The 26,213-nt window shown below is 42.3% G+C and overlaps 1 protein-coding gene across 3 annotated transcripts; it reads left to right on the top strand.

The window, feature by feature from the left end:
- Positions 1-10: 10 nt before the first annotated feature.
- ADAT2 (adenosine deaminase, tRNA specific 2) lies at positions 11-26,213 on the top strand. 3 transcript variants are annotated; one of them, XM_027551743.1, is made up of 7 exons: positions 68-195; positions 4,948-5,140; positions 16,046-16,150; positions 19,275-19,425; positions 22,056-22,162; positions 25,346-25,418; positions 25,519-26,213. In XM_027551743.1, exons 3-7 carry the CDS (start codon positions 16,091-16,093, stop codon positions 25,560-25,562), a joined length of 435 nt encoding a protein of 144 aa, XP_027407544.1. In that variant the 5' UTR covers positions 68-195; positions 4,948-5,140; positions 16,046-16,090; the 3' UTR covers positions 25,563-26,213. The 3 variants fall into 3 exon arrangements, with proteins under 3 accessions (XP_027407541.1, XP_027407542.1, XP_027407544.1); XM_027551740.1 differs by lacking the exon at positions 4,948-5,140 and having other exon boundaries at positions 11-195; XM_027551741.1 differs by lacking the exons at positions 4,948-5,140; positions 16,046-16,150 and having other exon boundaries at positions 11-195.

The raw sequence follows: 26,213 nt of genomic DNA, 5'->3' as shown, positions 1-26,213 counted from the left end.
ATTCCCCCGGAAACGACGGCCCGTATCCGCCGCGTTCCGCAGCCTGTGCTCCTATTTCCCCGCGGTCTCTGTCGCTGAGCGAGGCGGCCCGGGTGCAGTATGGAGGCGAAGGCAGGGTGCACCGCGGCTACCGATGGCGCATACTCGGTGTCTGCGGAGGAGACCGAAAAGTGGATGGAGCAGGCGATGCAAATGGTGAGGGGGCCGGGGCGTGGACGCATAGGATCGGAACTTCCTCCTGCTTATCCCGACCGAGCATTTGAGTAAATGTCCCCGGGGTACTTTCTGGGTCTTAATAATCTCGATGGCGCTCACAATCTCTGGGAAAACAGCTGGCTTTTACTGTCCTGAAATGTACTTTAGTCCATTCTCACGTGGCTCTGAGGGAAGGAAGAGGGGAAATACGGAAATTGTTTCTTTTTCACTGTTTTGAAGTAAGCGTCAACATCCCTATTCGGGGGCTGCTGGCACGTGCGTGCTGTTTCCCCTTCTTTCCTGTGGACACTGGCAGATTCGCGACGATACATTATTTTGTATGTATGACCCCTTGAACCTACCTAGGAGAAGGAAGGAAGCTGAGGATGTTTCTGGTAGAGAGCAGGATAAGAACAGGCCCCTGAGCGGTCAGATTCCACCATTCATTCATTCATCCATCCATCCTCTTGCCCTCTGCCCTTTTACTTTCTTCCCTCACTCCCCTCAGGACTCCTGATTAAGGAGGGCTCTGATAAGCTTTGTGTACAACCCAAGCTTTACCCGTACTTATGTGTGCCAGCGAACTCTTTAATAGGGATAAAAGTGTATTTGGCGTGTATGTATAGGTATATAAATCATAGACGCACATATATGCATATTTTTAAAGACTTGTTTCTTATATTTTTTTGAAAGTGGTGGTGGTGGTGGTTTAGTAGCTAAGTCGTGTCCGACTCTTGCCATCCCATGGACTGTAAGTGACTCAGTAAAAAAAAAAAAAAAAATGTATTTTGTATTCAGTTCAGTTCAGTTCAGTCGCTCAGTCGTGTCCGACTCTGCGACCCCATGAATCGCAGCACGCCAGGCCTCCCGGAGTTCACTCAGACTCACGTCCATCGAGTCAGTGATGCCATCCAGCCATATTACATTCCAGTAAATGCCAAGTATACACTTAGATATAATTGAGACAAAACTTAACCTTCCTATGCACAGTTTTCCTGGTATTTCTCTTTCATTCCATTTTGAAAAAACAAATGCTGGTCATCATACCTGATTTGATTTCATGATGCAGTCTTTCAGCCCACTTCAAAATTTATTCTGCCCATTAAACTTATAGGATGCATAATTTTTTATTTGATACTTTAATATTCACATATGCTTTGAATGGATCTTCCCTGGTGGCTCAGGCGGTAAAGCGTCTGCCTACAATGCCTACCATGTGGGAGACCAAGGTTCAATCCCTGGGTAGGGAAGATCTCTTGGAGAAGGAAATGGCAACCCACTCCAGTATTCTTGCCTGGAAAATCCCATGGATTGTGGAACCTGGTAGGCTACAGTCCATGGGGTCACAAAGAGTCGGACACGACTGAGCGACTTCACTTCACTTATGCTTTAAATGATTAATTTATAATATGGAATTGTTTGTCCTGAACTCATTTTATGTTACTAAATTCTTCCAGCTGGAAAAAAGGAGTTTTCATGTGATATCAAAATCTCTCTCCTTCCCCCAAATGATTTCAATACTATCATATGCTGGGCGGCATAAGTCATGAGGATGATAGTAAATGCACGGGAAGGTTGAAATATCTCAAATTAAGCTGCATTTACATCTTTCTATGGATAAGAGACCCGGAGGTCAGGGGATGTGGGAATGCTGAAAATTTTTGGCCTCTTCTGGTTATTTTCATTTGCTTTAGGAACTGTCCTCAGAATATTTATGGGGAGTTTGCATAGATGAAATTTTGAGAGATCCTACCATAGAGGACTCAATAGTGGTTTTAGAAATAGCCAGGTTTATTCAGCCATTGAACTTTTCCCCTTTGTGTATCAGAAATGTGTTTTCTTTCTCTCCTTTCATATCATCCACACTATTCTCTAGACTTCTGGACTGAACATTTGAGTCTTTTTACTACCTTTTTTTTTAAAAAAAAATTAAACTTTTAATTTTGTATTGGCATATAACCCATTAAGAATGTTGTTATAAAAAAAAAGAATGTCGTGATAGTTTAGGTGGACAGCAAAGGAACTCAGCCATACATATACATGTATCTTTTCTCCCCCAACTCCCTCTCATCCAGGCTTCCACATAACATTGAACAGAGTTCCCTGTGCTATACAACAGATCCTTGCTGGTTAACCATCTGAGCCACAATCGGACTATAAACACCTAAAGGTGTGATTGCCTAGTTTATCTACACAGGGTCAAGGAGGTCCTTAGTTTGCACTTTGTTTTTTTGGCCAGTAGTATATGTTTCTTCCCACTCCAGAATTCTTGCCTGGAGAATCCCATGGACAGAGGAGCCTGGTGGGCGACACTCCACAGGGTCGCAGAGTTGGACACGACTGAGCGACTAACACACACACACACACGTTTCTTCCAGGTCTTAAACAAAGGGAAAACAATGCTTGTGATAAATCTTGGACTTTGTCCAACCATCCCCTCCACCTCCACTAAAGAAACTTCAAATCTTAAACTACTTTGAAGACTTGTAGAAGTAATAGAAACTGTCCTGTGTACTTCTGAGAAGAGTTTACGATCAGACCAGAAGCATAGCTAGTACCAGATTCAGAGGCAGCTAATGTGTTCTGACGGAGAAGGCAATGGCACCCCACTCCAGTACTCTTGCCTGGGAAATCCCAAGGACGGAGGAGCCTGGTAGGCTGCAGTCCATGGGGTCGCGAAGAGTCGTACACAACTGAGCGACTTCACTTTCACTTTTCACTTCCATGCATTGGAGAAAGAAATGGCAACCCACTCCAGTGTTCTTGCCTGGAGAATCCCAGGGACGGGGGAGCCTGGTGGGCTGCCGTCTATGGGGTCGCACAGAGTCGGACATGACTGAAGCGACTTAGCAGCAATGTGTTCTGAGGAATTTGAAAGTGAGGTGTCCAGTGTACATGTAATAATAGGATACTAGCATACTTGCAGCACCTGGGCAGAGTAGACATATTTATATGGCCAATTCAAGTGGCTGAGTGCTTGGCTGATATTAGTGTTTGTTGAGCGAAGGCCTGGAGGAATTGGAATGGAGATGGGTTCTTAAAGTATATGATAAAAGGCAGAAAACATAAAAGAAGAATGAATAGTAAGAATGTATCTTACTTTGTAAGATACAAAGTAACAAAGCAAAGGACAGAGGGAAAATATTTGCAGTGTAAATAAAAGGACAGGTTTGATATAACCTTGATATATAAAGAACCTTGGCAAAGAGATATACACCCTAATATTGAAAAAGTCAAAGGATATGAATAAACATGCTATTTCTAAAAGAAACACAGATAAGGAACAAGTTAACAAATGTGCAGTTTCACTAGTAATAGATTAAATTCAAATTAAAAAGAGATATAATTTTTCAGTATTCTTGCCTGGAGGATCACATGGACAGAGGATCCTGGCGGGCTATGGTCCATAGGGTTGCAGAGAGTCAGGAACAACTGAAGCGACTTAGCATAATTTTTCAGCTGTTAAATTGGCAAAGGTCAAAAACTTGCAATGCTTGTTGTAGATAAGGATGTGTGTGTGAGGAGTTGGTTAGTTGTTTGCTGTAATTGGGGCATCTTTTCTAGAAGGCAACTTTGTTATATACATATTAAAAAGCCTTAAAACTGAGTTTATCCTTTGATTCAGTAATATCTTTATGGTATTTTTTTTCCCAAATGAGAATATTTTAATGTTTTCTTTTTCTGATTATATAGATAATTCATAGTCATAAGAAATTTATTTTTATAAATTTATTGACATTATACTTTTAAATAAGTCAAATTACATATTCTCTTCATGATTGTAAGTATCCTTTTTTCCTAGGTATAATCATTTCTTACTTCAGTTTATTTTCCTCTCACCCCCATCCCATAGTTCTTTTATTGCTCTGGAGTGAATTACCAAACATGGGACATAGGATGTATGTATTTTAAAGCCACCTATCTAGATGTTTTTAGATTGCCTTTTAGAACTATACTGCCCAGTGTAGTAGCCACTAGCATATGTGCCTAGTTATTTCATGAATAAGATGAAATTAAATATTCAGTTTCTCAGTCACGTTAGCCGCTTTTCAAGTACTCAGAAGCCACACATGGCTGGTGGCAACCATATTGGACAGCACAGATCAAACGATGTTTCCATCGCTATTGGCAGTGCTGTTGGATAGCACTGGCCTCAAGTGGTCCCATGTCCGTCCCCAGTGGTGAGAATGTTCTGTCCTACCCCCGTTCCTACCATCCCTGGAATTATCACTACTGAACATTTCACAGTGTTACAGGGGAGAAGTAATATCTGTGTTATATTTCTTGTTGTTCTTTGGTGAAGTTATCAAACTTTAAAGAAAGTTCTCTATATTTTATTATTGTTTTGTAAAATCTCTATTTTTCATGACAGTTTTCTTTTGGAGAGATAGCATATAATAAAGGTCATTGTTTTAATCACCACAGCATATAATTCTAATGATTTGGCTTAGAATCAAATAAAAAAAATAATAGCATTGCACTCTTACATTCCAGACACATTGCCATGGGCTGTGTCTCATACTGACCAAATGTATAAGGTCCACAGTAGTCCTGCTCTATGGTGGTTATTGTTCAGTCACCACTAAGTCATGTCCAACTCTTTGTGACCCCATGGACTGTAGCATGCCAGGCTCCTCTGTCCTCCACTATCTCTTGGAGTTTGCTCAAATTCATGTCCATTGAGCCAGTGATGCTATCTAACCATCTCATCCTCTATCATCCCCTTCTTCTCCTGCCCTCAATCTTTTCCAGCATCAAGGTCTTTTCCAGTGAGTTGACTCTTTGCATCAGATGGCCAAAGTATTGGAGCTTCAGCTTCACAACAGTCCTTCCAAAGAATGTCGAGAGTTGATTTCCTTTAGAAATGAGTGGTTTGATCTCCTTGCTGAACAAGGGACTGCTGAGCAAGAGTTTTTTCTAACACCGCAATTTGAAAGCATATCAGGTGTGTATTGTTACCGTCCTCATTTTCAGATGTGGACATCGAGGTTTAGAGTTAAGTAAGCTCCCCACAGTTAGGGAGCTGGTAAGGACGGAGATGTGATTTGAGCCCAGCCACCTGTCTTCACCCCCAGTTTGTCCTGTGCTGTGTTTGGTTGCTCACTGCTCCCCATTGTACTCTCTTGGACCCCTCTGCCTTTTCACCTTATTCCCACTGACTACCATGCCTTGGGAATCCTAATTAGACATTTGGATTTTTTTTCCTCTGTGAATTGCCTAGATATATTCTCTTTTGCCCAATTTTATTATTAGTTTTCCTTTTTAAAAACCACACTGTAGGGACTTCCCTGGTGGTCCAGTGGCTAGGACATCTTGCTCCCAATGCAGTGGGGCTGGATTTGATCCCTGGTCAGGGAACTAGTATGTAGGTCAAGAAGCAAGTTAGACATGGAACAACTGAGTGGTTCAAAATTGGGAAAGGAGGTATGACAAGGCTGTATATTATCACTCTGCGTATTTAACTTAGATGCAGAGTACACCATGTAAAATTCTGGGCTGGATGAAGCACAAGCTGAAATCAAGATTGCCCGGAGAAATTTCAACAACCTCAGATGTGCAGATGATACCAGCCTAATGGCAGAAAGTGAAGAGGAATTAAAGAACCTCATGATGAGGGTGAAAGTTGAGAGTGAAAAAGCTAGCTCAACATTCAAAAAACTGAGACCATGTCATCTAGTCCCATCACTTCATGATAAATAGAAGGGGAAAAAGTGAAAACAGTGACAGATTTTATATTCTTGGGCTCCAAAATCACTGTGGACAGTGACTGCAACTATGAAATTAAAAGACACTCCTTGGAAGAAAAGCTATGACAGACCTAGACAATGTATTAAAACGCAGAGACGTCAGTTTGCCAACAATGGTCCGTATAGTCAAAGCGATGGTTTTTCCAGTAGTCCTATATGGATGTGAGAGTTGGATCATAAAAAAGGCTGAGCACCGAGGAGTTGATGCTTTCAAACTGTGGTGCTGGAGGAGACTCTTGAGAGTCGCTTGGACAGCAAGGAGATCCAACCAGTCAATCCTAAAGGAAATAAACTCCGAATATCCATTGGAAGGACTGATGCTGAAGCTGAAGCTCCAATACTTTGGCCACCTGATGCAAAGGGCCGACTCGTTGGAAAAGACCGTAATGCTGGGAGAAATTGAAGGCAAAAGAAGAAGCGAGCGGTAAAGGATGAGATGGTTAGATGGCATCACCGACTCAGAGGACGTGAATTTGAGCAAACTCTAGGAGGTAGTGGAGGACAGGGGAGCCTGGCATGCTGCAGTCCATGGGGTTGGGAAGAGTCAGACACGACTTAGCGACTGAAAAATAGCAGCAACATGGAAGCAGATTCCACGTGCTGCAGTTAAGAATTTGCATGCTACAACTAAAACATTCTGTGTGCTGCAGATAAGACCTGGCACAGCCAAATAAATAAATATTAAAAAAAAGTTCTGGTGCCTTAAAAAAAAAAAAAAGAATGTTTGACAATGCTTCATTCTAAAAAAAAAATTACATTGTAGGAACTGTTTGTATTTTATAGCTATTTCTAGGAATAATTCATAAGGAATCAGTGGAGATATACAGAGAAGTTCTCTATTTGTTTATAATAGTGAGGAATTTGAAAAATAGCCACATGTGCTAGTCAAACAATAGGGGACCAATTAAGTGAATCATAAATGTTTATGCAGAGAAGCACTATGTAGCCTTAAAAAAATCATGTGCTGAAAAAATATTACTCAACATAGAGAAATGTTTGTAATATGTTTCTGGATGAAAAACGCAGACCACTGAACGGTATATATAGTATAAATTTATTTGACTTTTTAGAAAGCTACAAATATGTATATGCAGACATAGGGAAAAACCTGAAAAATTTGTTACAGAATAATACTGGTGATCATATTTTGTAATGTTGGGATTATGAGTGGTTTTTATTTTTTGATGTGTGAATTTTTTTTACCCCCAAGTCTTCTGCCATACTTACTTTACACTTAGGAAAAAAGAAAGATTGAGTAGATAAATGTATCATCAGAGAGTCAGAGGGAGAGAAGTTGCAAGGTTTCTGGAATAAATCGTGTATTATAGTTGCTTTTTCCAGGCACCTGAAGGCAATGGCACCCCACTCCAGTACTCTTGCCTGGAAAATCCCATGGATGGAGAAGCCTGGTAGGCTGCAGTCCATGGGGTCGCTAAGAGTCGGGCATGACTGAGCAACTTGACTTTCACTTTTCACTTTCATGCATTGGAGAAGGAAATGGCAGCCCACTCCAGTGTTCTTGCCTGGAGAATCCCAGGGATAGAGGAGCCTAGTGGGCTGCCGTCTTTGGAGTCTCACAGAGTCGGACACAACTGAAGCGACTTAGCAGCAGCAGCAGCAGTATTAGTATAAGATTATGGCATGTCTGAGGGAAATTAAAAAAAGAAATCAAGCACAGACAGATCCACTGTATCAAATGTAGTGTGATTAAATGTCTCTTTGTGTTAGGCCTTGTGCCATGTGCTTGGCCTACAAAGGTGAGCGGAACAGGTTTGCTGGTGCTTGGCTCTAGTGCTTCCCTGCAGGAGCATGCTGTTTAATTGATGAAATTAAGCCACCCACAAATGAAAAAGTTAATAGTAGCAAGTCCAGGATCCAAAATAAGAGGCAGACATAGAATGCTATCAGATAATAGGTGACACGGTCCTGAGCAAGTTAGTTGAGTGAAATTACAGGATGCTTTCTTAACTTGAAAAAGGGAAATGGGAGGTAGGCGAGTGGAAAAGAAGAGATGGGTTCTCAAGGGGAGGAATCAAGTACAAAGAAATGGAGGACTCAGTCTTGGGTTAGGAGGGGATCCAACTATCTGTCCGGATCAGGACTTCTAACCAGGGCTCAGGTTTTAGCAGGAATCTATAAACCCTGATGCTGTGTGTAAAAATGTCACGTGCTTGTGCCTTTTTCGCTTGGGCGTGTCCACAACTTTCACCAGATTCTCAGAGGGGCTCCAAGAAGATTAAGGACAAAGGACCTGGAAGGATAATGAAAGGTTCGGCTGACTCAGTTGGCTGGTGGGGAGCACTGGGTGATGGCTGGGAGGCTCTTGGTGCCAGGCTGTTCGTCTCCAGGTGAGGAGAAGTTTAGTGTGTTACAGGAGAACAGAGCTTCTCAGAGTCACGAGCAGTAACAGCTCTAGTGTCGCTGACCTTTCGAACGTTATTATTTTCTACCTAAGAGTTGTCCTGGCCGAACTGTCTTTTCCTCCAATTGTCTTTTTTCTTTTGTAGGAGATATACTTGGGTACTCTTCAAGAGTCTAGGCACTCTGACCCCCTCTCCCCTCCTGCTACCACCACATGACTAGAAAGTAGTTTGTAGGAAGGATGGCTTTAGAGAAACTGCACAGTCTCTTCCATCCTAGAACTGTCTTTATCTGTAAAAGCAGATGGACCCTGGCTAGAGTGCAGGAGATGACACTTGAGGAGCAAAAGAAACAACGTTAAAGACATTTGGAGTAGGGACCAGTGAGAAGAGAGATTTCATTCTTCAGTTTTGAACCTTGGTAACTTACTAATTTATGAAAGACAAAATTGCCATTTTAAATAGTAACGGAGCCTCTCTAAAAGATGAGGTGGTTGAAAACCTACATAGGTACAATTCAGAGCCATTTTGCCTGCTCTTTTGTGCATTTATAATGAAACGATTGGACTTGGCAGAAGAGGTCATGGGAATGTTGGAAAGTACAAGATGGGATGGATTAAAAAGTCTTTTCAGTGTAATTAAATCTGTTTTGAACTTCACAGCAAAGCAGATATATGTATTTGATATATGCATATACACACGTGACTCGTTCTGTGGGGTTCTGAGGTCGCTCTCGCCACCTCCTCCCTAACCTACCATTCCAGCTGCTCACCCTTCACCCTCAGTCTAGGCCACTCCTCATCAACAGCATTATTTGCCTTTTTCAAGTACTATGGTCACTCATGCTTTCTCTCTAATTGGGACAGCGGTGGAAGGCATTTTTACAAAAATGAAGCAGGAAGATAATATAGTATGGGAAATAGAGTTAAAAGCAGATCATTTTCTTGGAGGAAACAAGAGAAAACCCAAAGGAAAGAATGAAAGGCCCATCTCATCCCCTCTCCGGGGGCCCAGAGCGTGGCCCCGGCTGTTTTCCAGGTGAACAAGTCAGAATGTGGAAGGAGCCGCACCAGGCAGCTTGGGTTTGCCTCTGCCTGCCACCTGCTCCTCCTTCCCTCTGCTCTTGGATCCTCTCCTGCACGTTTGAAATGAACAAGTAGCCTCATGTAGAGCTCTTCAGCAGACAGGTTTACAGATAATCCTTGTCACGTGGCCCCCTGTTTGTTTACTCTGTTTTTCTTTAAACTTTTACATCTCACTGTGTTGCTAAATGTCCCCTTTCCCTTTGTCCCTTGAACTAGCGCTGCTAAGAACCCAGGCACCAGTAAAGTAGCTGGTCCGTGGTGACTGGAGTAGAAATTAGAGGCAGAGCTGTGGCTGGAAACCCAGGAACCTTGCAGGTGCTCCACAGAGATTTGTTGAACAAGTGAGTGGAGGATCCACATTGTCTGGGCTCTAGGCCCAGCTTCACACAGGGACTGATTCCGTAACCTTCCCACGGCTCAGTCTCCTTATCTGAAAATGGGGAAATCACGAACCAGTTGCACTGGGTTATGAAGTACATGAATTAATAATGTGCCTGAACTAGTCCTACATCAGGGGGAGCTTTCCAACAAGCTCTCAGCTCTTCTTATTTGCAAGCTCAGAATCAGAACACTTGACATACAGACACAACAGTCTGTTGTAATAGACACTAGAAATGTAACTTACACATAAGTCCCTCTTCAGGCTACTGGTTTTTATTTCCTCCCTCCCACCCTAACTGACCCTTCCTTCTTGGCCCAGTATTTTCCTTGGATCTTCTATAACCCCAGACACTCCTGGTTTTCCTCCTACCTCAGTAGCCATCTCTTCTTAATTGCCATTGTAGGAGCCTTCTGGTTTACTCCACCTTTTATTTTTTTAATGTTTCATTTTGAAATAATTACAAATTCACAGCAAGTTGCAACACAATATACAGACAAGGCCCCAGTACCCTTCACCTGGTTTCCTCTAGTGGTAGCATATTACATAACTAGCGAAATGTCACAGCCAGGAATACAGCCTTGACCCAGCCTGCAGTGCTTGTTCACGTGTCATCAGCTTTATGTGTGTGCGCCTGTGTGTGCATGTGTGTCTGCATCGTTCAGTGCAGTTTTGTTACCTGTTTTGTTTGATCACCACTAGGACTTCTCCATCACCACAAGGCTCCCTCTTGCTGCCCATTATGGCCACCATCCTTTCCACACCCTAACCCCCAGCAGTCACTAATCTATCCTCCATACCCATAGTTTTGTCATTCGGGAACGTGGTATACTTGAATATGTCACCTTTGGGGATTTTTTTTTCCCACTCAACATTATTTCCTTGAGTCAGTTAATAGCTGATTCCTTTTCATTGCTGTGTAGTTTTCCATGGGTGGATGCAACATACTTTGTTTAACCTGATAGCCCTTGAAGGACATTTGGGTCATTTCCAGTTTGGGGCTAGGAGTAAAATGTCATTGAACATTCATGTCTGTATATGACATTGTGTTATTGTATGAACATAAGATTTCATTTCCCTGGGTGGACAAACGCCCAGAGTACAATCATTGGGTCATATGTTAAGTGCACATTTAGCTCTTTAAGGAACTGCCAAGCCATCTCCCAGGGTGGCTGTAACAATTTTACATTCCTGCCAGCAATATATGAGATCCTGTTTCTCTGCTTCACTGGCATCTGTTGTTAATACTTTTTATTTCAGCCATTCTGGTAAGTGTGTAGTGATATCTCATTGTGGTTTTAATTTGCATTCCCTAATGGTTAATGATGTATCCATCTTTTCATATACTTATTTGCCATCTGTATGCCATCTTTGATAAAATGTTTTTTAGTATCTTTTGCCCATTTTCTAACAATTTTTTTAAACTGTTGAATTTTGAGCATTTTTTTTTTTCATAATCCAGATCTAGACTGTTGTTGAATATGTTGTTATTCAGTCACTAAATTGTGTCTGACTTTTTGTGACCCAGTCATGAAATTAAAAGATGCTTGCTCCTTGGAAGAAAAGCTATGACCATCCTAGGCAGCATATTAAAAAGCAGAGACATTACCAACAAAGGTCTGTCTAGTCAAAGCTATGGTATTTCCAGTAGTCATGTTATGGATATGAGAGCTGGACTATAAAAAAAGCTGAGTGCTGAAGAATTGATGCTTTTGAACTGTGGTATTGGAGAAGACTCTTGAGAGTCCCTTGGACTGCAAGGAGATCCACCCATGCACTCCTAAAGGAAATCAGTCCTGAATATTCATTGGAAGGACTGATGCTGAAGCTGAAACTCCAATACTTTGACCACCTGATGCAAAGAACTGACTCATTGGAAAAGACCCTATTGCTGGGAAAGGTTGTAGGTGGGAGGAGAAGGGAATGACAGAGGATGAGATGGTTGGATTGCATCACCAATGCAATGGATATGAGTTTGAGTTTGAGGTTCTGGGAGTTGGTGATGGACAGGGAAGCCTGACGTGCTGCAGTCAATGGAGTCACAAAGAGTCAGACACAACTGAGCAACTGAACTGAACTTTGTGACCCCATGGGCTGCAGCACACCAAGCTCCTTTGTCCTTCACTATCTCCCAGAGTTTGCTCAAATTCATGTTACTTGAATCAGTGATACTATCTAACCATCTCATCCTCTGTCACTCCCCTTTTCCTTGCCTTCAGGCTTTCTCAGCATGAGGGTCTTTTCCAACGAGTGGGCTCTTTGCATCAGGTGGCCAAAATATTGGAGCTTCAGCTTCAGCATCAGTCCTTCCAATGAATATTAGGGTTGATTTCCTTTAGAGTGGACTGGTTTGATCTCCTTGCTGTCCAAGGGACTCTCAAGAGTCCCCTTAAATATATGGTTTATAAATACTTTCTTCCCATTTTAGCTTATCTTTTCTTCCTCTTAACAGGATGTATTAGTTTTCTCTGGCTTCGGTAACAAATGCCTGCACACTTGGTGGCTTAGAACAACATAGGTTTATTCTTTTACGATTCTGGAGGCCAGGAGTCCACTCTCCGTTTCACTGCCCCCAAACAAATGTGTCAGCAGGGCTGTGCGCCCTCTGGAGGCCCTAGAGGAGAATATATTTCCTTGCCTTTTCCAGCTTCTAACGTGACATTCCTTGCTTGGTTCATGACTCCTTCCCACATCTTCAAAGCCAACAGCGTAGCATCTTCAAATCTCTCTGCTTCCATCATCCCATTGCTATCTACTTTACGTGTCAAATCTCTCTCCGTGTCTCTCATAAGGACAGTTATGATTGCATTTGGGGCCACCTAATAATCCAGGATAACTTCCCTATCTCAAGACCCTCAACAGATATTTGATGGATGAGCACATGAGTTGTCTTTCTTGTGGACCCCAGTTTATGCGTCATCCTGAACTTATTTTAAATTTCACTCTATGTGTGACGATTGCCTTAACTGTGCTGGTTCTTATTGTCTCCTCCCTCTCCAGCTGTCAGTCCTCCTCCCAGCTTTCCTTCCTGTAGTAACCTATGGTACATTTTTTATTTGTATATATGCACCAAACCTTTGAAAGACCTCTGCAGTCTTTCAAACTTTGCGCAAACTGAGTGTGCTTTAACTTTTTACATAACTGGGACAGAACTAGCCTGTGGGTAGTGCATGACCCAGTTCTGAAGAACGTGGTATTATGGCTTCAGATACTGTCTCCTTCCATCTCTCCAGGCCCCAGCTTTATCCCACTACTCCAGATGCAAGAGAAGTATCATATGCTCCCACAACGTGCCTCTCCTTTCACCACTGTTGGCCAAATGAAAAGTGTCAGCTGAGCATGTTTGAAGCAGCTAAGGGACCCACGCTAGCATTATGATAGGGTTATTGCTGGGAGCAAGCGGCTAGTGCAGGAGACGGAACACATACTGATTTCAGCAAAGCCTTCAACTTGGCACTTCGTGTGCCCTGTGGTGTGTGTAAATGCCTCTGCTTCAGTAGGAATGTAGTCTTCTAGAGTGTCTTCCAGCCTGCCCAAACAGGAAATGCTATGCCTTTCTAGAAACAGCGGTACTTGGGTTCTTTAAACCATAGTGAGGTGGAAATGACTACGCTAGTTCACAGGTCACAACCGTTTCAGGTTCTCTCTCACCTGTGGTGTCCGGGCATCCCAAAAGTAACCTGACTGTTTTTGCTCTCTGCCTGAAGAAGTATTCCTTAGCTGTCCTGGGCCCCAGAACTGCTGGGGCTCCTTCAGCCACCATGGTGGTGGTTTAATCACTAAGTCATGTCTGACTCTTTGTGACTCCATGGACTGTAGCCTACCAGGCTCCTCTGTCCATGGGATTCTCCAGGCAAGAATACCAGAGTGGGTTGCCATTTTCTTCTCCAGGGGATCTTCCTGACCTAGGATTCAAACCCGCATCTCCTGCATTGCAGGCAGATTCTTTTATTGCTGAGCTGGCACGGAAGCCCATTCCCTCAACCATAGGGCTGGAAAAAAAATGGACAGCTAGTGATGGAGGGGTGACTCTGCAACTATAATGATTAGTTTACCATCCCTGGGATGGTGGTGGAACTGTGCCTAAACTTATTTTTCTCATTTGTATTTTTCAGTTGAGATATATTTCACATGGGTTTCCCTGGTGGCTCAGCAGTAAAGAATCCACCTGCAGCCCAGGAGCCGTGGGTTTGATCCCTGGGTCAGGAAGATCCCCTGGAGGAGAGCATGGCAACCCACTCCAGTATTCTTGCCTGGAGAATCCCATGAACAGAGGAGCCTGGTGGGCTGCAGTCCATGGGGTCACACAGAGTCAAACATGACTGAAGTGACTTAGCATATTTCACATACAGTGAGATGCACAGGTCTTAAATGTATTGTTGATTCAGTTCTGAATGATGCAGACATCTATGTAAGCCACACCCTTATCACGGTAAAGTTTTTTCCTCCCCAGATTTCCTTGTGTCCCTTTCCAGTCAAGCTACTCATCCCTGTTGGTGATGGAACCACTGTTGCAATTACTTTCATCATAGTTTAGTCTGTTCTAGCCCTTCACTTGGAGGGAATCATGCAGTGTGTGCACTTTTGTGTCTGATTTCTTTTACGTTAGCATGTCTGGGATTCATCCATGGTGGTGTGTGTATCCGTAGTTTGTTTCTCTCTTATTGCTGAGTAGTATTCCATGGCGTGTTTATCCATTCTTTTGTTGATGGACACCTGTGCTATTTCCTGTGTTTGGCTATTATGAATAACATAACATAATATAACCTAACAGCCAAGCTGTTATGAACATTCTTTTACAAGGTTTGTTTGTTTGTTTTTGCTGGACACATATTCTCTTCTCTTAAGTAAATACTTAGGAGTAGAATGAGCTAGATGTTCATAGGCTCTTTGTAGGTTTACTTCTTGGGGTTTCCTAGGTGGTAAACAACCTGCCTGCTAGTGCAGGAGATGTAAGAGATGCATGTTTGATCCCTGGGTTGGAAAGATCCCATGGAGAAGGAAATAGCCACCCACTCCACTATTCTTGCCTAGAGGAGCCTGGAGGGCCATGGTCCATAGCGTCGCAAAGGGTCAGACACGACTGAAGCGACTTTAGCACACATGTGTGTTTACTTCTTAAAGAAGCTTCTAAAATGTTTTTCAAAATGGTTGTGCCAGTTTTGTATAGAGTGCTCCAAAGCCATTATTGTCTCACTTAGAACAGAGATTGTGGGCACAGGGAGATAAGCAGTCTGGTCACCTTGATGCTGTTGAATACCAGAGGATGTTTTCTGTAATTTTTAAAGCATCAGAAAGATTAAGCAAGTGGAATTTCAACAAAGAAAGAATTTTAATAAAAGACTTATAAATGTTACTTATTCTTCTACCTGTTTACAAATACATGTGTGCTGTGCCATGCTAAGTTGCTTCAGTCATGTCTGACTCTTTGAGACCCTATGGACTATAGCCAGTTAAGCTCCTCTGTCCATGGGATCCCCCAGGCAAGAATACTGGAGTGAATTTCCATGCCCTCCTACAGGGGATCTTTCCAACCAAGGGATTGAACCCATGTCTCCTGCATTGGCAGGCAGTTCTTTACTGCTGTGCCACCTAAGAAGCCTGTACTCTGTCAGAAAACAGTGCACAGTTCAGTTCAGTTCAGTAGCTCAGTTGTGTCTGACTCTTTGCGACCCCATGGACTGCAGCACGCCAGGCTTCCCTGTCCATCACCAACTCCTGGAGCTTGCTCAAATTCATGTCCATGAAGTCGGTGATGCCATCCAACCATCTCATCCTGTGTCGTCCCCTTTTCCTCCTGCCTTCAATCTTTCCCAACATCAGGGTCTTTTCCAATGAGCCAGTTCTTCACATCAGGTGGCCAAAGTATTGGAGTTTCAGCTTCAGCATCAGTCCTTCCAGTGAATATCCAGAACTGATTTCCTTTAGGATTGACTGGTTTGATCTCCTTGCTGTTCAAGGGACTCTCAAGAGTCTTCTCCAACACCCCTGGCAATATAAGAACAAGGATCAAAAGTAGTCTTTGATCAGTTCTGCTTCCAGTAAAAGAAAAATTCAGGGAGCTCAGGACTATGATGGGGATTTGCTCTTGAGTCTCTCTCAATACAGACACAACAGAGAATAAAGGCACTGAATACTGAAATGTTTTAGAAAAGGGGAAACTGAGCCACGTTTCTTTGCTCTGATGTTTGTTCATGTGTGTAGTCCTTAGGCTGCCTGTTTCTTTCGTCTTTTCAAGTATTGAACATCACCTGTTAGATTTTCCACTTTGTCTTTTAGGCCAAAGACGCCCTAGACAATACTGAAGTTCCTGTTGGCTGCCTTATGGTCTACAACAATGAAGTTGTGGGCAAGGGGAGAAATGAAGTTAATCAAACCAAAAATGTATGTGAGTTGAAGAGTAAATTGCAAACATATGACAGTGATGGTAGGCATGGAATGGATTTCTCGTGGTTGGTGGCAAGATGGATCTGTGTAGCGTTAGGTGACCATTAGTGGAAGGACAGTTTCCTGAAACCTTTAAAAATGTCTTTTTTTTTCTGATTATAAAGAGTGATCCATACTGATTTTCAAAATTTTGGATAATTCAGAAAAATTTAATGAAGCAGTAAATTCTTTGGGTCTGATTTTCCATTTCATAGAGCTTTAACACGAGTAAAATCCAAGAGGGGTTTTATTACATCAGAGTGTCCATACAGAAGAAAAGAGTCCATCTCTATTTTAAGCAAATGTAATACCTGGAAATTCTACTTTATGAGACAGCAATTTAGCTCATATTGTATCCTTCGGTGAGGCTTCCCTGGTAGCTCCGTTGGTAAAGAATCTGCCTGCAATGCAGGAGACCCTGGTTTGATTCCTGGGATGGGATGATCTGCTGGAGAAGGGATAGGCTACCCACTCTAGTATTCTTGGGTGTGTGCTACTGCTGCTGCTAAGTCACTTCAGTCATGTCCGACTCTGTGTGACCCCATAGACGGCAGCCACCAGGCTCCCCCATCCCTGGGATTCTCCAGGCAAGAACACTGGAGTGGGTTGCCATTTCCTTCTCCAATGCAGGAAAGTGAAAAGTGAAAGTGAAGTCACTCAGTCGTGTCTGACTCTTTGCGACCCCATGGACTGCAGCCTACCAGGCTCCTCCATCCATGGGATTTCCCAGGCAAGAGTACTGGAGTGGGGTGCCATTGCTTTCTCCCTTGGGTGTGTAGTACCTTTAATTATTGTGTTCCTCCTAGTCAATTAAAAAGTCACCCTTAATTGATAGCTGTGGAGATATAAAAGGATTGTATAAAGAAAGCAAGTAATTCAGTGGGGTACAGTCTCCACCACCTGCAGGTACACTTTAAAAGCTTTTGTGACTTTATTGTGGTTAGGTTGAGAAGTTATGAATTAAGGAAACACTTGTTGAATGTGGTATCACCACAGCATGTTACAGTGAGTAGAAATGAAATCATAAGTTTTAGGATTATAAGAAGTGCCGGGGGGACTCAAGGAGAGCTTATAATTTTACCACCCCTCACGTTGACTTTGATCTTACTTGGGAGCCAGAGAACGAGGTGGGGGTGCTATGAGCACTTTCGAGTTCATTCATCACACTTATCAACAAGAAAACTCAGATCTAGTGAAACACAAGCAAAATAGGAACCCAAATTCACAAAACAGTTGTTACGTGGACATCAAGATGCCTGTAAGATAAGTAGTAAGCCATGTGTGTTAGTCGCAGTCATTTCTGACTCTTTACAACTGCATGGAATGTAGCCTGCCAGGCTCCTCTGTCCATGGAATCCTCCAGGCAAGGATACTGGAGTGAATTGCCATTTACTTCTCCAGGGGATCTTCCTGACCCAGGGGTCAAACCCTGGGTCTGCATTGCCGGCAGATTCTTTACCGTCTGAGCCACCTGGAAAGCCCAATAAGCCGTAGTACACCAATTAGTGAATCTACAGATACTATTCAGGAGTAGAATTTTGTGATTTAAATAATTGTCGTATTTCCCTATTTGTATTTTGTGGTTCAGTACAGTATCTTTAACATGAGAAAGTCGGATGTCCTAGCAACATCTGTCTAAACCCCCAGTGACCTGAGTTTCTTCCACACCTTGAAATTAACCTGGATTTAATTTTAGTATTCTGTGCTCTTTAGAAGGTTACCCTACAATCACAGTATAGAAAGACTCTTGACCCTAAAAGAGGAGACCCAAGTCCTACTTTCGGCTCTGCTACCATTACCCGCCGTCACCACCGCCATCACCTCGCCCAGCTGTGTGTCTTTAGTAACCTCCTAACATAGCTTACTTAGCTTCTGGTTCTTCAGCGGTAAAAGAGTTGATTGAGATGATTTAGGTCGTTGATTATCTCTCGAGAACTATGAGCACATTTGATTCAGTAAATCTGAACCTGATTTCTAAAAAGCACCCAAGTTGGGGGGAACTTTGCTTTTTTTTTAAGCTCCCCAGTTGGTTCTGGTATGCAGTCAGGTATGGGACCCTCTTTGCCAAAGAACTTTCCAGCTCTGAGTTTATCATTCTGGGCCAGCAGGGCTCCCATCTGCCTCTGGCTTCCATGGCCCCTTGGCCACTGTGCCAGCACTTTCCACAGGTAAATGAACACCTTTCTGTTTGCCCCACCGAATTTTATGCTTCTGGAGGACAGAGACTTTTTTCCCCACAGAGTTTAGTGCAGTGGCTTGTACATTGTTGACACTAAGTGTAAGTTTATTGATAAACATAATTATTCATGAGTACTATAAATAATTGCCACATAGCAGAGTACATATATAGTGTTATGTGTGACTGTGCTTCATATAATTCATATCACTTTATGAGATGTAGATACTAGAATTACATTTGGGGAAACTAAGGCTTGGAAAAGCTATGTAACTTGCCCAAGGCTATACAATTAGTAATGTCACAGTCAGGATTCAGACTGAAGTATGGTTGACTTCAAATTTCGTGCATTTCTCCTATACTCTACTGCTCCCAGAAGGTATCTGAAACTGATACCAAACCTCTGCTTCTCTCTAGAGTCTGCCAGTATATAAAATCTTATCCCAGAGAAAATGTAAGTGATGATATCCCAGTGATGACATTCTAAATATAGATTTGTTTAGAGTGAGGTTAGTGACAGTCTTGAAAACATATTCGAACCTAAAGCACATGCTTATGAAAATTTCAGTTTCCTTGGAAATATTCAGGAACCATAGACATCTTTTTTTTATTTGAGACTTATCTCTCTGGTATTTTAATTGACAGAGTGTCCCCTAAAGTACTTAGATACTTAACTAAAAATAGAGCACTAATTCCTCTGACATCTCAGATTAGGTATCTTTTGTCGGCAAGGCTATAGTACTTGAACTAGGAAGTCCACTGTCAGCTGCTAAGGGTGTCCTGAAACCTTTATTCATTGAAATGTTTGCAGAAACAATAGGCCCGCTTTTCATATTTACTTTGTAATATTTGTAAAATACTGTTACACGTAGCCAACAAGGTCAGTGCAGGCAGCTCTCTTTCCAGGCTACTCGACATGCAGAAATGGTGGCCATTGACCAGGCCCTAGACTGGTGCCGTCGCCGTGGCAGGAGTCCTTCTGAAGTGTTTGAACACACTGTGCTGTACGTCACCGTGGAGCCCTGTATCATGTGTGCAGCTGCTCTCCGCCTGATGAGTATCCTTTGACTTCACAGGTTCATGTGTCGTGAACTCAAAAATGGATGGTGGAATGCGGGTGGGAGGGACGCTCCTCCCACCAGAGGGAGGAGCTTATATGTATACATGTGGCTGATTAACAGTGTTGTACAGCAGAAACCAACACAGTATTGTAAAGCAATTATATTTCAATTAAAAAAAAAAAAGGCATCAATGTAAAACAAAACAGTCCAGACAATGTTAAAAAAGATTCTACTATATGAAAACAGAATTGTGAAACAAATTTTGGAAGATGTACTTTACAAAATACAGTGTTCCTAGGCCAAAACATTTTTTAAGAAAGATTTTTGAATACTGAAGTCTTTGTTTTAGTATCAGTGAACTATAACAAGTAAGTGAGAGCAAGAAACGCTTCAAGCTAACTTAAGCTGTCAGGTAAAGACAGACCATAAATTAGACTGTTTAACAGTGTACATAAGAAAAGACCTGAAGAATATGCACCTATTTTGCCTTTGGTGAACAGATTACAGGTGACTTAAAATTTCTTTCTCTGTTTATTGCCTGTGGTGAACAGATTACAGGTGACTTAAAATTTCTCTTTCTCTGTTTATAAGTCTTTATTGTTTATTTTTGCCATGAATACCTATTACATAGAAGGCTTGAAAAATTCAAGTAACGACAAAGTGAAAGTATTTATGATACTGTGTTGTGTTGTTCAGTCGCTCAGTCGGTCCGACTCTTTGCAACCCCATGGACTGCAGCACACCATGCTTACCTGTCCTTCACTGTCTCCCGGAGTTTGCTCAGACTCTTGTCTGTTGAGTCATTGGTGCCATCCAGCCATCTCATCCTCTGTTGTCCCCTTCTCCTCCTGCCCTCAGTCTTTCCCAGCATCAAGGTCTTTTTCAGTGAGTTAGCTATTCACATCAGGTGGCCAAAGTATTGGAGTTTCAGCTTCACCATCAATTCTTCCAATGAATGAATGTTCAGGGTTGATTTCCTTTAGGATTGACAAATTTGATCACCATGCAGTCTGAGGGACTCTCAAGAGGCTCCTCCAGCACCATAGTTTGAAAGCATCAATTCTTCAGTGCTCAGCCTTCCTTATGGTCCAGCTCTCTCCATACATGACTATTGGAAAAACCATAGCTTTGACTATATGGACCTTTGACAGCAAAGTGATGTCTCTGCTTTTTAATACGTTGTCTGGGTTTATCATAGCTTTTCTTCCAAGTAGCAAATGTCTTTTAATTTCATGACTGCAGTCACTGTCCACAGTGATTTTGGACCCCAAGAACTGTAAACTAAATAAATGGGAAGTTGATATAGCTCTTCGAATTGTGTCTTTCACGGAATAAATGACACAAATACTGAGTACAGCCAGTTAGCCTCTAAAGATCTTTTTAAAAATTGCTGGATAATTCAACAATTAATTGTTGAATCTCATGCTAGCATGTTCTTATGTATTTATTTTGGTTGTTTCTGTTCAGTCGCTCAGTTGTGTCTGACTCTTTGCAACCCCATGGACTATAGCATGCCAGGCTTCCCTGTCCTTCACCATCTCCTGGAGCTTGCTCAAACTCATGTCCATTATTTTGGTATGTGGGTGTGAATCATTTAATCACTAAAAATAATAGAGAAGGCTTTGAGTATGATAAGACATACAGTTTCCACTTTGTAAACTCTCTGCCCATCGTGCCATCCCAAGTGGCTCCGTTTTAGTATGGTTTATTCTGAGCCACAGTTATATTTGCTTGAGGAAAGAACAGAGGGAAAATCTGTTATTTTTAAAGAGGTGAAAATCTCTGGATTAAATTTCTGCCTCCCTTTTGGCTCCAATTCTCTAGTGATTCCAAAATATCTCCTTTAGGAGAGGCCAGAGAGAGCACCAAGCTGCAAGCATTTAGCAAATACACATTCAGTTTTCACTCCATTTGCAGTTGTGAGATGTTAATTTTTAAATCCTTTTTTTTTTTTTTTTTTAAATCCTTTAAACCTCTTTCTTTTGTGTAACTAGATTGTGAAGTGAAGTCAAAGTTTGTCCGTCATGTCCAACTCTGTGACGCCATGGACTATACAGTTCATGGGATTCTCCAGGCCAGAATACTGGAGTGAGTAGCCTTTCCCCTCTCTAGGGGATCTTCCCAACCCAGGGATTGAACCAAGGTCTCCCACGTTGCAGGCGGATTCTTTACCAGATGAACCATAAGGGAAGCCCAAGAATACTGGTGTGGGTAGCCTATCTCTTCTCCAGTGGATCTTCCTGACCCAGGAATCAAACCAGGGTCTCCTGCATTGCAGGCAGATTCTTTACCAACTGAGCTATCAGGGAAGCCTAAAACTAAGTTATATTCTAGAAGGAATTTCCTGAATTAAAGGGTGCTTAGACCTAGAGAAATACCTCTTGTCTGGCAGTGGTGGAATTTGAACCCACAACTCTGAAAAGACGAGCCTAAATCCAGCACCTTAGACTGCTCGGCCATGCTACTTGATTGCAAAACTGAATTTTTAAGACTAAGCCCAAGTTTAATTATTTTTAAGGGTAGCGTGGGCTTTCCTCTCTAGGATAGCTGGTATAAACCCACTCTAGTTTTGTCACAATATGCACTTGAACTGCCTGTTCTCTGTAGGACCTTAATTCTTTCTCAGGAATCCCACTGGTTGTCTATGGCTGCCAGAATGAAAGATTTGGTGGTTGTGGCTCTGTTCTGGATATTGCCTCTGCTGATCTACCGAGTACTGGGAAACCATTTCAGGTAACATGAATGGTTATACTTTTTCTTTCTAATTACTCTTATCTCACCTACGGGCTTGCGGGTAATTAGCGTGTTGTCAGTACACCAAGGAGCCATGACTGAACCAGATGGGTGCTGGGAACCTCTGGCCAAGGTCATGGATGCCTCAGTGTAAGACTGCAGGTAATCATTTCCAGGAGAGTGCTTAGCTGTCTTAATGCACAGAATCCCTCCAGAAAGAGAGTTCCAGCCTTCCAAGCTTTCCTCTGACAGTCTTCACCAACATCATCAGCTATGTGTAAGGACCCTACCACTATGGGCCTCTCCCCTCCACATGTGTGCCTGGCTCTGTGCTGTACCAGATTTGCATGATGCTTAGTCTGTGTTGGTGACTGCTGCTGCTAAGTCGCTTCAGTCGTGTCCGACTCTGTGCGACCCCATAGACGGCAGCCCACCAGGCTCCCCCATCCCTGGGATTCTCCAGGCAAGAACACTGGAGTGGGTTGCCATGGCCTTCTCCAATGCATGAAAGTGAAAAGGGAAAGGAAGTTGCTCAGTCGTGTTTGACTCTTCCCGACCCCATGGACTGCAGCCTACCTGGCTCCTCCGCCCATGGGATTTTCCAGGCAAGAGGACTGGAGTGGGGTGCCATTGCCTTCTCCGGTGTTGGTGACTATAGCAGCCATTTACAGTGAATACACAATATTTTTCACAAAGTCAGTCATTTTGCTTGATTGCCCTGTACTATTTTTGGCATCTAGGAATCAATACCTGATTTCATTTTTTTCCCCCTGCCTTTTTGATGTTGAAATTTCCCCCAGGCCCAAGAATCCACTTAGAAATTCTACTTCCTCTTTAACTTTGACGCTTCTCCCAGAGTTTTCGTGTTTAAGGCTATGAGCAGAAGGAATTTTTATTTCAGAGTTTGGTCTCTAGACAAATACCAGTTCCCATAAACTGGTTTGATTTTTTTCTCTCTAAGATCTAAGGTTAATCTTAAAAGTATTATGCTTTAAAAAGAAAAGGACTTAACGAATGCTGGACATGGTATGTAGTTAACAAAGATCTCAGATATTCTTGGGAGAATATTAAGTACCTATGAAGGGCTAAATTTGGTTGAATCCCAATGAGAACAAGTTTTGGAAAACATTCTATTTTGAGTTTTCCCAGCTGAACATTGGCTTTCCCAACAAGCCCTGCACTTTTGAGAACAGATAACTTTTACCATCACATCAGAAAAGAAACCGTCATAGGATGGAGAGTAGGCAGTACAGTTAGCCTGATCATTAAAACAATATGCAAAGTGACTTGTTTTCTTCCAGTCACTTCTATCAGTAACTCAGGTTTTGCTTCCGTAACTCTTTGCAAATGAATCGCTGACTCTGTACTTCATTTATGAGAAAGATCTGAAGAATTCCTCAAAGCTTCTCAGCTGAACAAAGATGAGCCCTTAGATATCAGATATGGGTGGAGCATTTCTGTCCAACATGCCAGAGATGTTGCCAGTGACATTACCAGTGACCACATCACGTTGTGCTCCTTCAAAGGCCTGTATATTTTGACTTCATTTTATTGCTCCAGTTTCTTTCCTGGTACTCCCTTAATAATCACTCCACCACTATCAGCTGGTTGTCTCACAAACCTAAGCTTATTCCTCCTCTTTTCCTGAGATGATCTGCTCAGTCTCTCTAAATATTCTCTAGTATTAAGTTTCATCCCTCTACTGTTATCCCAATTTCTTATTCTTTCACATGTTGACCTTTTTGCTGAAAGAATCAAAGATAGAAGAAACTGAACACTTAAAAAATATCCTCTGTAGTAAGGTTCGACTAGTTTTTTCTATAAAAAGCCTGAGAGGAAATATTTTAGCTTTTGTGAGCCACTTATATTTTTGTCACATATATATTTTTTTAACCCTTTAAAATATAAAAACCATTCTTAGCTGACCATTTCTAGCTGTGGACTGCCAACCCGAGCTCTATAGAATCAAACACTTCATGGGCCCCTGTTAAATAAAGAACAGCAGATAAAAATAGCTTAGTGCTCAGTGAGCACTCACAATGTGCCAGGTGTTTTAATTAACAGGGGCTATGTTATCTAATCTCATTTTGTTGTTGTCATTCTTCATTTGCTAAGTCATGTCCGATTCTTTGCAACTCCATGGACTACAGCATGCCAGGCTTCGCTCTCCTTCACTATTTCCCAGAGCTTGTTCAAACTCAGGTCCATTGAATCAGTGATGCCATCCAAGCATCTCATCCTCTGTTGCCCCTTTCTCCTGCCTTCAGTCTTTCCCAGCATCAGGGTTTTTTCCAGTGAGTCAGCTCTTTACATCAGGTAGCGAAAGTACTGGAGCTTTAGCTTCAGCATCTGTTCTTCCAATGAATATATTCAGGGTTGATTTCCTTTAGGGTTGACTGGTTTGATCTTGCTGTCCAAAGGACTCTCAAGAGTCTTCTCCAGGACCTCAGTTCCATAGCATCAGTTATTCAGTGCTCAGCCTTCTTTATGGTCCAACTCTCACATCTGTACATGACTACTGGGAAAACCATACCTTTGACTATCTAACCTCATTTAATTTTCACAAAATCCTTTTGGGTTAATTTCTATAATTACCTATATTTTGCATATGAGGGAACTGAGGCATAGAAAGTTGAAGTACCTTACACAAGATCACATAACTAGTAGGTGTCCTGGGATTTCTTTGGAAGGAATGATGCTAAAGCTGAAACTCCAGTACTTTGGCCACCTCATGCGAAGAGTTGACTCATTGGAAAAGACTCTGATGCTGGGAGGGATCGGGGTCAGGAGGAGAAGGGGACGACAGAGGATGAGATGGCAGGATGGCATCACTGACTCGATGGATGTGAGTCTGAGTGAACTCCGGGAGTTTGTGATGGACAGGGAGGCCTGGCGTGCTGCGATTCATGGGGTCGTAAAGAGTCAGACACGACTGAGCGACTGAACTGAACTGGGATCACACAGTTAGTTGATTGAAAAATAATAATGAGTTAATTAGTGATGTTTAATTTAGGTCTTTTTTTTTTGGAAATATACTTCCTTACTGATTTTCCTAATATCCGTGAGGTGTATTAACATTATCTGAAATATATTTACATAATGATGTATGTGTTGCCATTTTCACGGAACACAGCACACATTTTCCTAGGCCTGTGCTCATTCTCAGCTTTCTTATTTCATCAGTGCACCCCTGGATATCGGGCTGAGGAGGCAGTGGAGATGTTAAAGACCTTCTACAAACAAGAAAATCCAAATGGTCAGTTTTCCCCTCCTGTGTACACATACTTGGTCGGTATGAAGCAAGTCTGCGTGGGCCTACCTCTTCATTTTCTCTTTCTTTTCTATTCTTTTCACAGCACCAAAATCAAAGGTTCGAAAAAAGGAATGTCACAAATCCTGAACTTGTTTTAATGAAAGACTCACGCCCCTGGGACGACATTCTTGGACAGAAAGCTGTTGACATCGTTGAAGCATATGTTTATATATTGTCCATAATTCGTGGGAAAATGGTTTCTCATCATTTGCTCTGTTAAGGGAGCAAATGAGCACTTTTTAAAAGGCTGACAGTTGCAAACAACTCCTAGCTTTTCCACAAGCTGAAAGACCATTTTTAAGAAGGGGAAAAGTTAAAGATTGAGGTTTTAGAAATTAGCAAGCAGTTCCTTTTCTTCATGCCAAAATCCTTATGCCTGGTCCAGGAATGCACTGACTTTCAGAGGATGTGTATCCAGACTCAGTTGCCTGGTGTGTCTGCCTGGAGAGCATCACCCGACAGACAGCTGCTCCAGGCCTTACAGACGGGGATCCTTCATCCTTGGCAGCCACCGTGTTCTCCCGGGTTGCGTGTGTCGGGGAGGGAGACTTCCTTGGAAGTTGTATTAATATATGAATCATATACATATTGGACCACGATTCTGTGGTCCTTAGAAGAGATTTTTGCTTTTATAAAGCATTTAGAGAAAATACATACTTTTAAAACACATATTCATCATTTAACAGCATACTGCTATCATGAAACCTTATTCATGCCTTCTTTGAAGATGAAATAAAA

The sequence above is a fragment of the Bos indicus x Bos taurus genome, chromosome 9 (genome assembly GCF_003369695.1).
Source record: "Bos indicus x Bos taurus breed Angus x Brahman F1 hybrid chromosome 9, Bos_hybrid_MaternalHap_v2.0, whole genome shotgun sequence".
Taxonomy (NCBI): domain Eukaryota; kingdom Metazoa; phylum Chordata; class Mammalia; order Artiodactyla; family Bovidae; genus Bos; species Bos indicus x Bos taurus.
Note: the sequence above shows the minus strand (reverse complement) of the source record. Positions and strands in the feature narration are given on the sequence as shown.